Genomic DNA, 13,016 nt, shown 5'->3' with positions numbered 1-13,016 from the left:
TCTGGTTCTGAGCTGCAGCCTTTTCCCAGGATTTGGTTTCCCCTCCCTAGCTGAATTGTCTCAGTTTATCTCCAGGGTTGTAGCAGGGCTGGGACTAAATGCTGTGGAGCAGCCTGCAGCTGAGGCCTCGGGCAGGGTTCCCTCTGTAAGGCTTCCTGCCTTTTGCATCCACTGCCTAGATTTTTAAAGGAGCCGAGGGAGTTGGAAGCCGCTGGTGTTCCCGGATCAGTTCCTGCCTGTGCGGCTTCCCTTATGGGGGCAGTTCTATCTTTTAAGCATCAAATTTATAACATCAAAATGATTTATTAAAAATGATGAAAAAATGCATATTATAGTATTAAACTTTCTTAACTCTCAATGCTTTAACAAAATAAGTGGATTATTGTTGTTCTTTTTCAGTCCTATTTTATGTGTATACATACTCTTCCTATTAACAACTATAGGAGAAATGCAGTTATAAAGTTGACATTCTTATTTAACATTACAGATTAAATAGAATGAGGTCAAACGACCCCACCCTTTTTTTTTTTTTTTTTTTCACTTGTCTACATTTTTTCAGCAAAAACTTGTCAGCAAAATTTTCTGTTTGAAGTTATTTTGGGGAGTAGTGATATCAGAATAAAACCATGTACTTAATTTCATTCTCTTTAGAACTAACAAATTCTACAATATATTCTTTTCTACAGTCTTATAACCTCAAAGAAAGGGGGAAACACTAGAAGCAGGAAAGGTGATAATCCAAGAATATGTAGGACCTGGTAAGAAAAGATACAGAGACTCTCACACTGCCTTCCCTGGTGGCACAGCGGGTTAAAGCACAGCATTATGAAGCTGTCTGCAGCCGTTGCAGCAAGAGTTTGATCCCTGGCCAGGGAGCTGACCCAGAAGGTGTGGCAGATCTTTCCTGTCCTGCCTGCTGCCCCTTTCAGCAGTGTATTTAATTGAATCCACCTGTTTTGTTTCCCATCCTGTCTCTGGTGAAACCTCTCACCACCTCCCTCACACCTCTGCCCTGTACCCCAGTTCTTGAATGCATAAATAAGTACATCTAAAAAAGAAAATATTCATAGAAAACCTTTGAAATTTAAATCCTGAGTAGAAAGCCAAATTCTAATCAATTGACATATTTCAAAATTATTGGAACTGTTGGGATATGGTGACATCAAGATTTCTAGATCCTGTTTCCTTTATCACAATTCATGGTAACTTTACATCACACTAAACTATGTTTATTCACTGAAGATACTAAACATTATGGGTTTGTAGACTGTATTTAACTGACATCAGGAATACTTGTATACCACTCCAAAATAGATTAAATGTGAATAGATACACATGTGGAGATGCTGATAATCTGTTCTTCTCCAGAAATTAGATTTAAAGATAAATGAATTTTTAAGTCCCAAGGCTTAATCTTTTGAGTATGTCATATCTAAATGGCAGACAACTATATAGGTTTAGATACCCTTTAAACTGACACATATTAAGTAAATCAGAAGAAAAATCAGAGGGAAATAGAAACTGTGCTGGTATTAAAATAAAATAAACCTAACAGAATATCAGATGCATTTTTAAAAGCACTAAACATAAATGATAGCTAGATGCCATTAAAAAAAAAACAGAAAATAAAGTTGACAATTGTAAAAGCAGTAGCTAAAATAAAATAGAACATTTGGAGGAATAATATTCCTAAAGAAATAAGCAAAGATATGGAAAATAGATGAGAGACTATATAGGATCAGACAAAGTTTTAGAAAGAAATAAAGAGGTAATTTTTGTCATTTAATTAAATTGAGTATCTTAGAATGGAAGTAACTAGTTTTCTAGATTAAAAATATCTCTCAGAAGACTAATACAGTAGACAAAAATAGTTCCAAATCTTGGCACATCAATGTGAAATTTTAGAATGATGGATACAAATTTTATAAACAGGACCCAGCCTGGTGGCACAGCAAGTTAAAGCGTAGCACTGCAAGCTGACTGTAGCTGCTTCAGTGCAAGTTAAATCCATGGCCCCAGAAGTGATCCACATGGTGTGGCAGACCTTTAATGTCTCACCCTCTTCTCCCTTCAGCAGTATACATTGTTGATCTACCTGTTCTGCTCCCCACTCTGTCATTGGTGATTCCTCTCACTGCCCCTGCACCTGTGCCCTGTACCCTAGCTCTAGATGCATAAATAAATCAATCTTTAAAAAAAATTATGAACATGAACATTTAGAGATATAAAGTCACAAAAGCATTGTGACTCAGTATAAACGAAATATCTTAAAACAACACAGACAGCCAAGAAAAAGGACATACTGCCTTTAAAATTTTGAGGGAAAGTTATTTTTAATATATAATTCCATTCCCATTCAAAATCTAAGTGTGAGATTTCAACATGAACATTGTCAGATATAATCATCCCAGAAAACTGATAAACTTCATTCTTGCTCTCAAAGTGATTGGATGTATTCCACCAAACTACGGGATTTAAGTTGAGAAGGAAGATTACAAAGGATTTAGGAAACAAGTTTAAACAAGAATTATGACTAGTACGGTGACATGAGAACCCCAAATGACTTTATTTTTAAAGAGCAACCAATCTAGATTGGAACTAAATCAGAACACTGCAGACTTACAGTAAAAGAAATTTTTAGTGGAAGTTAAATTGATTGAATAGTTAAAGTGAAAAACCTTATTAAGAGAAGATTAGACATCTTGATGGAAAGTTTGAGTCAACTAAGCCAAACAAATGAGAATAAATAATTACATGGAAACAAGTAATTCAAGGAAAAGTGAAGTAGTGTATTATTGAAAAGTATTTTCAATACACTTTTTGAAAAGTGTTAAAAGTCTCTGTACCAAAATTAAAATATATTACTTTGAGAAGATGGAGGCTATAGGAAGAATAGGGTAAAAAAGATAACTCATTCCATGGTTGAAAGTCAGTAAAAATATACCTAAAACTAGCACCATGTATGTTATTTAGAGATACAGAGGTAAATACTCATTAATTGGCTATAATAATTCTATGTGCTTATGAGGAAGAACAATTATGGAGACGAACTAATTTCTATTAGTAATAGAAGTAATAGTTCAAGGGTTCTCCATTAGTTTGCCTTTAACTCATGTATGGTTTTTGTAAAAACTAAGCCCTGAGAAGATATCAATTTGTGCTAATGTTCTGTTAAGCAGCCATGGCACTTAATTCGAATTTAATTTGTAAAATATACTTCATACTGTTTTTTTTTTTTTTCTATCCTCTGGCAGGACAAATGCAGATATTGATTTAATCATATTATATTATTTTCTTGTTTCAGTAAATGACCTGAATTACTTTACAGTAATAATTTGATTTCTGTTTAATGACTGGAGAACTAGATTATGGCGTGGAAAAAAAAATAAAATCCTAAGACTATTAAAAAAAAAAGTAAGAACAAATAGCTAGATAAGTGATGATGTGTGACTATATCTATGATCTTATTTTCTGAAATTCTTTTCCAACTTGAAGAATTACCTAAAGCCCAAGAGCAACCAACAATGTTAAAAGTTAAATATAACTGGCAATTTCAGTGGGATACGGGGTTAAGTCTCTTTAGTGTGAAGCTATCCACAACCTCTACAGCATGAGTTTGATCCCCAGCTACATGGTGCACCAGATCTCTCCTATCTCAACTGACTCTGACTCTGTATTTCAGTCAGTCCTCCTGTTCTACTCGTCGCTGTGTCTCTGGTGAATCCTCTCATTGCCCTCCCAATTCTGGCCTGTACCCCAATTCTTGTATGCATACATAAATCAATCTTTTTAAAAATGCAATAAGGTAAAAAGGAAAAACAACTATAAAGCAGAGACATTTTATGGTGGTGAAGAGGGGAACTGGGTCAAAACTGGGATGAAAAGAGAGCATGGGACTATGGTGATGGCACATGGGTGAATTGGTGGTGGGAATCCCATAAGGATTATAACTGAGATGAAAAAAACTGCACAAAATAAAGATTAATGCAAAAAATAAATTACTTAAAAATTTAAAAATAAATGTAAAAAGTAAGTAAAAATATATTTTAAACTCTAAAATATTAAGACATCATAGAAAACTAAGCAAATGAGAAAATAACTACAGAGAAACAAAGATAATTTTAGGTAAAATGTGTTAATGTGTTATTGAAATACTAGATTTTGATACAATCAAAATTATGATTGCATTGAGAAGATGGAGGTCATACTTTCCTTTTCAGGTATGGGGTACTGACATAAAAAAATGAGTACATGGGTAGCTTTCCTCAGTTTCCTTTTTTTAAAAAAAAAAAAGATTTATTTATTTATTCATATAGAACTGGGGTACAGGCCAGAGATGTGGCGGGTGAGAGGCTTCACCAGAGACAGAGTGGGGAGCAGAACAGGCAGATCGACGAAGTACACTGCTGAGGGGAGCAGCTGGCGGGTCAGGAGAGGTCTGCCTCGCCATGTGGAGCTCCTCCGGGGCAGGCGAGAATGGAACTCATGCGGAAGTGGCTTAAGCTTCTTAGTGCAGTGCTTTAACTCGCTGTGCCACCAGGAAGGGCCCAGCTTTTCTCAGTTTCCTTTTTATAACACTAATTTGCCAGTTATTGTGACAGATTTTCATCATTTTGGCATGGACCTTGTGATTCAACAAAATCAGTACATCTGTGTTGTGAATCAAAACTATGAAACCATAAAAAGTCTTGTATTTTTCCTTTCTCTTACAAAGTTTAATTTGTGGTGTGTGTTATTTGATGTTGACACAGAAATTTAGCAGAGACTTAACTGTAACTTGCATTTACTTGTTTATTCATTAAGTCACATCTACTCATTTATTTTTAACATCTGTTATATACTGGGCACTTTATTATTTTGTGGTAACTAAGACAGTTTATGCTCTCCCTGTTTCAGGAAGCTAAAGTTTAGTGTGTAAAATGAACTTACACTTTTAAAGTGAATTTACAGATGAACAAAAACATAAATTATGATAATTGCTTGTATGAAAAGTAATGTTATGAAATAAGGAACTAACTAAAGGCACATACAATTTGTAAGTGAGCAGTTTGAGACAGTTAAAATATCAAAATATCTACCTACTATATACACCATATAGTAGTCTCAAAGCTGTGAAGAGAATACTTCCAATAAAACATCAAGCAAAGACAAAAAGACATAGATAATAAAGTATCTAAGAGAGAAAAGAATCTATGACAGAAACTCCAGGATATCAGCTTTCCCAACAAAATAGTTTGAAATTGTTCAGAAATCTCTAAAATTTCTACAGAAATTAATAGGCTCTCTGATGAAGCAAATTAACAAAAAAATTGGAGAGAAATACAGTGCATTCCCATGTATTTTGGAGGAAGCATTGTAGACCTTTGTAATTTATCAGATGTACATTTCAGTGAGAACAAAGTGTCAGTCACTCTCTTGTTTCTACCTGCATAGATCTGTGTAAAGTGTTCATTTACCATGATAAGGAATTCTGGAGAAAGAAACATTTCAAAGTCATAGCAAAGGCTATTTTGGGTGCAAGAGAGCTATTCAATGGAAATAATCAAAAAGCAAGTTAAATAAATAGACTCGAGTATAGAAAAAGAGTAGAAATGTTGCTGTATATGTGTCAATATGTTGTTGCAATGCTAAAGAGTTAGATTGACTTAGGTGAGAGTAAGGATGAAAATAAAGAATCATCTAAGCACCTGAAATTTATAGAGGAAGTAGAAAAACAAAGGAGGCAGAAGTGTACAGAGATGTTCAAAACAGTTTGAGATGGGTGTAATAAAGGATGTGCACTGAGCAAGTGTGTATGTAGACTGTGCTCTCAAGAAACCTATTTGGTAAAGAAAACAGATTGGATGGTAATTGGTAAGTGAGGTACAGATTGGTGTTTTTTTTTTTTTTTTTTGTAATACTGCTTTCTAAGTGAGAAATACTAAAACATAATTCAATGTTGATCAGGCTTTAGAGGAGAAAGGAAAGCAGGAGGATGTTGAAGATGAAAGAGATAATGTAATTCCAAGTACATGAGAAGAATTGGCCTTTAATAGTGGGCATATAAAAGCATGCAATCCCAAACATGTATTAATGATATAGATATAAATGATTTAGTGATATAAATTATTTAATGATATAAAAATAAGCCACCTGCACTCAGTCATGTAAAATGTAGCCTGTTACAAGTAAGTTTTCTTCTTTGATAAAAAGCCTCATAATTATGAATTTATAATTTAGAAATTTTGTTGTTGCTATTATCTGTAAGTTATAGCTAACATTTTTTATAGCTTTAGTAATTGGGATAGAATGTTTTCTTTAAATCTTCACTTGTTTTTTCTTTCCTTGGGCATTAAAAATGAATTTAATTATTCCATTATTTGAAAAATATTTGCATGTATCCCTAATAGTAGCAAATGACCAAGTGTTTGAATGTAAGAAAGCAGTTTTGTTTGTTTATGGTAAACTTTTCTTTTTTCAGAGTCAAGTAAAGAACAATTTGCCAGTACAAACATTGCTGAAGAATTGGTAAAACTTTTCAAGAAACAAGTAGAACATGATAAGAGAGAAATGATTTTTGAAGTTCTTGCTCCTTTGGCAGAAAATGGTGAGAAAATAAATGTACCTTTGATTTTGGATTATATAGGCCTTTCTCATTTTCTAATATGATATGGTTACTTTTATTTGGGTTACATCTAAAATAAAACTATAGTGTTTATTCCATAATTATCTAACTTGGCCAGATCTACTTTGCTACTTCATTTAATTTTCCTTTAATTTTTTTCTTGATTCTTGGCACAGGTTAATCTATAGTTGCACATTCTTATTCCATTATGAACAAGGTAGCTGAGAGTGGGGACTGTACTCACCTTACCCTTTTTACCCTTATTGGGCAAAAAGTTAAAAGTTTAAATCCCAGTACTAGTACAAATGTAAACACTGTTAAACAGCTTCCACCTTTGACAAAATATCTTGTTGGAGTCACCCTAGATATAAGTGAAATAGATAGTGTAAGATGTGGAATAAACAGAGGGTCAGTCAAAGACGTACTTTAAATCACCCCTTGAAAGTTGATCATATACCCTGAGGCATTTGAGAGGGAGCAGGAGGTGAGAAACAGGAAGAGGAGAGAGCACAATAGATTATGATGGAGAACTATTGGTATGTGAGTGATGGATAAAGTATGGTGAATACACCTGATGGGAGAAGTCCTATACTTCCATAAACACTTAACAAGCTTGTAAACCAGTAGCACTTTCAATTAAAAATAATTTTTAAAAGCAAACCAGTGTAAACAAATAATCCCACTTACATTATATTTCAAATACATTTTGAAGCACATAGTGAAGAATACCAGACAAATGAGGACATTGTAAGTAAGAACTCTGCACAGCAGACCTCTCCTGTTTGGGCTACTGTTCCCTTCAGTAGTGAATTTCAGTGGATCCTCATGTTCTGCTCCCCACTGTTTCTAATTTCATCATCTCAGCCCCCTACCCCATACCTCTAGTCTATGCACCAGTTCTTATATGAATAAATAAATTAAATAAATCTTAAAAAAAAAAAAACAGTGCATAGAACAGGAAACAATCAAATCGCCAGATTCAGGAATTACTACACACTGACTCAAACAGGTTTGCTTTTTATGTCCAATTAATGGAAGGCTTAGAAATTTTTGAAAGTAGAAACTACAGAAAGTAGCATACATAGCAGATTTGAAAAAGGAACTGTTGGAAAGTTATAAACCAAGTTAAAAACCAGTATTTAATTACATTAAGTACTGCTGATTACTGAGAACTGGAGTAAAAATTCCAGTGCAGTAGAATAGACTTGGGTGAAATAAAAAATCAAGTATGAATAGAAAAAAAGTAAATTCCAAAGGGGCAACACTTTGACAGGTAGTCTCTCAATAGCAGTGATAAAAGCCAGTTGACATGTTATCCAAGAGCCAATTCCAATAGAGTTCTTGCTTCAGTGAAAATACTTTACAAAACTGAATACAAAATAAAGATATTTTCATATTAAAAACAGAGAGTGTTCTCCTCTGATATCCTTTACTAAAGAGAACTAGGAAGGTTTAATTTGTAAAAAAAGAAGTAATTCCAAAAGGAGAAAAAGAAAAACAAAACAAGTACATATATAAATAGATCTCATGACCTTTGAATATATAAAATAATAAAAATATTTTACTGTGAAGTTAAAATATACATATACCTACAAAATGATTACATAAATATTAAGGGAGGGATAGGTATTACAGATTATAACAATACTGGTATTATTTGGGAGAAAATACTTTTAGACTGATTAATTAAAGATTTTAATACTGTAAATGACTAACATTTTTTTAATATAATAATTTATGATAATAGTTTATTTTTACATCATTTTGTGTCCTTTCCCATCTTAGTTTTAATCCTCATGGGCTTCCCATCACCAAATCGCCCCTGTGCCATCACCATAGTCTAGTCACTCCCCCCACCACCCTATTTTTAATGCCATTTCCCACTCAGCTCCCATAAAATGTCTCTCATAAAATGTTCATTATTATCTTTGCCCCCATCCTTTATACTCCTGATATGAGTGAAACCATCCAGTATTTTTCTTTTTCTTTCTGTCTTATTTCACTAAGCATGATCCCTACCAGCGCCATCCATGTTGCTGCAAAAGGCATGTGTTTATCTTTTTGAATTGCCAATTAATATTCCATTGTGTATAGGTACCACATCTTTTTAATCCAGTCATCTACTTTTGGGTATTTGGGTTGAATCCATTTCTTTCTTATTGTAAATAAAGCAGCAATAACATGGGGGCGCAGATGTCTTTTTGAGTCAGTGTTTTTCTGTCTTTTGGGTAAATACGTTGGAGTGGGATTGCTGAGTCATATGGAAGCTCCATGTTTAGCAGTTTGAGAAACCTCCAAACAGTTTTCATAATGCATGCACTAGCTTGCATTCTCACCAGCATGGTGCAAGAGTTTTTCTCCACATCCTCACCAAAATTTGTTGTTGCTAATTGTTCTAAGATGTGCCATTCTCACTGGGTTGAGGTGGTATCTCATTGTGGTTTTAATTTGCATCTCCCTTATTACAAGTGATATTGAACATTTTTTTCATATGCTGGTTGGCCGTCTGCATTTCCTCTTTGGAGAAGTGTCTTTTTGCACTTTTGCCCATTTTTTGATGGGGTTATTTGTTTTTGTTGACTTTATATATCTTTGTGATCAATCTTTTATTGCTAGTTTGTGTGAGAAAATAATTTCTCAATCAGAGGAATGTCTGTATTTTTTGTAATGTCTCCTTTGCTGTACAGAGCTCTTTAATTTAATGTAGTCCCATCTATTTATCCTTTTCTTCACTATTGTTGCTTTGGGTGCTGTTTCTTCAAAGATATTACTGAAGTGTATGTCATGTAGTATTTGGCCCATCTTTGCTTCCAGGTATTTTATTATTTCTGTTCTGATGTATAGGTCTTTAATACATTTTGAGTTGGATTTTATGCATGGTGCAAGATAGTGATCTAGTTTCTTTTCTTTTTTTTTTTTTAATTTTATAGTAGTGTATTTGTAAATATTTTTGTGCATTTTTCCATCTCAGTTGCAGTCCTCTTGGGTTTCCCATCACCAAATCACCCATGTGCCATCACCATAATCCAGTGCATTTCCCTCTCCCCACTGTTTTTGATCCATTTCCCCACTGCACCCCCCCCCCAAAATGTCTCTGGTATATAGCTGTTGGTCATTATCATTATTTTCTCTCCAGTTCCGATACATTCCTGCTATGAGAGAAACCATCTGGTACTTTTCCTTTTCTTTCTGGCTTATTTCACTAAGCATGATCTTTTCCAGCTCCATCCAGGTTGCTGCAAAAGACAAGTGTTTCTTTTTTTTGGTTGATGAGCAATATTCTATTGTGTATATGTACCATATCTTTTTAATCCAGTCATACATTTTTGGGCATTTGGGCTGTTTCCATGTCTTTCCAATTGTAAATTAAGCAGCAATAAATATGGGGGTGCAGGTATCTTTTTGAATCAGTGTTTTTATGATACCTAGGAGTGGGATTACTGGGTCGTAGGGAAGCTCCATATTTAGCAGTTTGAGGAACCTCCAAACAGCTTTCCATAGTGGTTGTACTAGTTTGCATTCCCACCAGCAGTGCAGGAGAGTTCATTTTTCTCCACATCCTTGCCAACATTTGTTGTTGCTAGTTGTTGCTTGTTAGTCATCTGCTTTTCCTCTTTGGAGAAGTGTATTTTTAGCTCTTCTGCCCTTTTTTTTTTATGGGGTTGTTTATTTTTGTTGAGTTCATCAGTATATTTTTGTGATCAATCCTTTATCACTAGTTAAATGTGAGAAATTTTTTTCCCAATCAGTGGGATGTCTTTTTATTTTTTGTAATGTCTCTTTTGCTGTACAGAAGCTCTTTAATTTGATGTGGTCCCATCTATTTATCCTTGCTCTATCTTTAAAGATATCGCTGAAGTATATGTTGTGTAGTGTTTGGCCCATCTTTGCTTCCAGATATTTTGTGGTTTTTGTTCTTATGTTTAGGTCTTTAATCCACTTCGACTTGATTTTTGTGTATGGTGAAAGACAGTGATCTAGTTTCATTTTTTTACAAGTTGATTCCCAGTTTTGCAGCACCATTTGCTGAACAAACTTTCTTTGTTCCATTGTACCTTCTTTGCTCTTTTGTCAAAGATTAGCTGTCCATAAACCTGTAGGTTTATATCTGGGTTTTCTATCTGAATCCACTGGTCTGTATCTCTATTCTTGTTCCAGTTTTGATTATTATGGCTTTGTAGTACAGCTTGAAGTTTGGGATTGTAATGCCTCCCTTCTCTTTCTTCCTAGTCATGAGAATTTTGGCTATTCGAGATCTTTTGTGGTTCCATGTGAATCTCATCAATATTTTTTCTATTTCTTTGAAGAATGTCATTGAGTCTTTTATTGGGGTGGTGTTAAATCTGTATATTGATGTTGGTAGGATGGCAATTTTGATGATGTTAATTCTCCTGATTGATGGGCAGGGGATGTCTTTCCATTTTATGGTGTCTCTTGTATTTCTTTTAACAGTGTTTTGTGAATTTCTTTCTATAGGTCTTTTACTTCTTTTGTTAGGTTGATTCCCAGGTATTTGATTATTTTTCTTTTAATTGCAAAGGGGATTTTTGTTTGTTTGTTTATGCCTTTTCTGTTTGTGTATAGGAAGGCCTCTGACTTTTGTGAGTTGGTTTTATATCCTGCTACCTTACAAAACTGGCTGATGGTTTTGATTAATTTCCCGTGGATTTTTAGGGTTTTCCATGTAGATTAACATAACATCTGCAAGTAAGGACAGTTTTACTTCTTCTTTCCCTATTTGGATCTCTTGTATGTCTTTTCCCTGTCTTATTGCTCTGCTAGAACTTCCAATGTTATGTTGAAGAGCAGTGGCGATAGTGGACACCCTTGTCTCATTCCTGATCTCAAAGGAAAGGCTTTCAGCTTTTTTCCGTTGATGATAATATTGCCTGTGGGTTTATCATATATGGGTTTTATCATGTTGAGGTATGTTCCTTCTATTCCGAGGATTTCAAGGGCCTTAAACATAAATGGGTTCTGAACTTTGTCAGAAGCCTTCTCTGCATCTATTGATATGATTAGATGGTTTTTATTCTTCTGTCGGCTGATTTGATGGATTATATTAGTTGATTTTCTGATGTTGAACCATCCTTGTGCTCCTGGGATAAAGCCCAATTGGTCGTGGTGTATTATTCTTTTAATGCATTGTTGGATTCTGTGAGCTAAGATTTTGTTGAGGATTTTTGCATCGGTGTTCATTAGGAAGGTTGGTCTGGAGTTTTCTTTTTTGTGTTTTCTTTGTTAGTCTTTGGTATTAGTGTGATATTGGCTTTGAAAACATTTGTGGTAATTTTCCTTATTTTTCAATTTTTTGGATGAGTCTGTGTAGAATAGGCACTATTTTTTTCTGAACATTAAGTAAAATTCATTTGTAAAGCCACCTGGTCCTGGGCTTTTATTTTGGGGGAGGGTTTTGATTCCTTCTTCGATTTTTTTGCTTGTAATTGGTCTGTTTAGCTGTTCTATTTCTTCTTTATTTAGCTTTGGGTGGTTGTAGAGTTGTAGGAATTTGTCCATTTCTGTGAAATTGTCCAACTTGTTGCATATAGTTGCTCATAGTATTCTCTGATTATTCTTTTGATTTCTGCTGGATCTGTTGTGATTTTGCTTTTTTTGTTTATGATTCTGTTTATTTGTGCTTTTTCTTGTTTTTTCTTTGTGAGCCTAGTAGCCTGTCTATCTTGCTTATTTTTTCAAAGAACCAACTTTTGGTTTCATTGATTTTTTGGATGTTTTTCTAACATCCATTTCATTTATTTCTGATTTGACTTTTATGATGTCCTGTCTTCTTCTGGCTTTTGGGTTATCTTGCTGTTCTTTAAGGTGCGACATTAGGTTGTTTCTTTGAGTTATTTCTTCTTTATGTGAGCCTGTAATGCTACATATTTTCCTCTTATAACTGCTTTTAATGTGTCTTGTAAGTTTTGGAGATTTGTGTCATCTTTGTCGTTCTTTTCCATGTATATTTTGATTTTTTCTTTGATTTTCTCATTAATCCAATGGTCCTCCAGTATTGTGGATTTCAGTTTCCACATGGTAGCTGGGTTTCTTGTCTTCCTCATATGGTTTATTTCTAGATTGATTCCTTCCTGGTCGGAGAAAATAGTTTGTATGATTTCATTTTTTGTGTATCTATTGATATTTTATCTTTTGACCCAGTATGTGGACAATCTTAGAAAATGATCCATGTGGGTTTGAGAAAAATGTGTGCTCAGGTTTTCTGGGGTGCAGTATTCTATAGATGTCAGTTAGACCTATGTTGTCCAGGTCCTTGTTCAGAGCTTTCGTGTCTTTGCTTATTTTTTGTCCTGTTGATCTGTCCATTGGGGAGAGTGGTGTGTTGAAGTCTCCTACTCTGTATGTATTTTCTCTGATATATGTTTTCATAGATGACAGTAGTTTCCTGATATAT

General features: G+C 34.3%; 1 protein-coding gene across 1 annotated transcript in view; it reads left to right on the top strand.

Annotated features, from left to right (window-relative positions):
* The window catches only part of RAP1GDS1 (RAP1, GTP-GDP dissociation stimulator 1), a 240,555-nt gene that overhangs the window by 163,392 nt on the left and 64,147 nt on the right, over positions 1 to 13,016 (top strand). The window contains exon 7 of the mRNA XM_012724148.1: positions 6,461 to 6,586. Within this exon, the coding sequence (XP_012579602.1) occupies positions 6,461 to 6,586 (126 nt within the window). The remainder of the gene's footprint in view (positions 1 to 6,460; positions 6,587 to 13,016) is intronic.

The sequence above is a fragment of the Condylura cristata genome, unplaced genomic scaffold, assembly GCF_000260355.1.
Source record: "Condylura cristata isolate star-nosed mole 26May11 unplaced genomic scaffold, ConCri1.0 scaffold00012, whole genome shotgun sequence".
In the NCBI taxonomy this organism is placed as follows: Eukaryota; Metazoa; Chordata; class Mammalia; order Eulipotyphla; family Talpidae; genus Condylura; species Condylura cristata.
The sequence above is the reverse complement of the archived record's forward strand: the minus strand, read 5'-3'. Positions and strand labels throughout refer to the sequence as shown.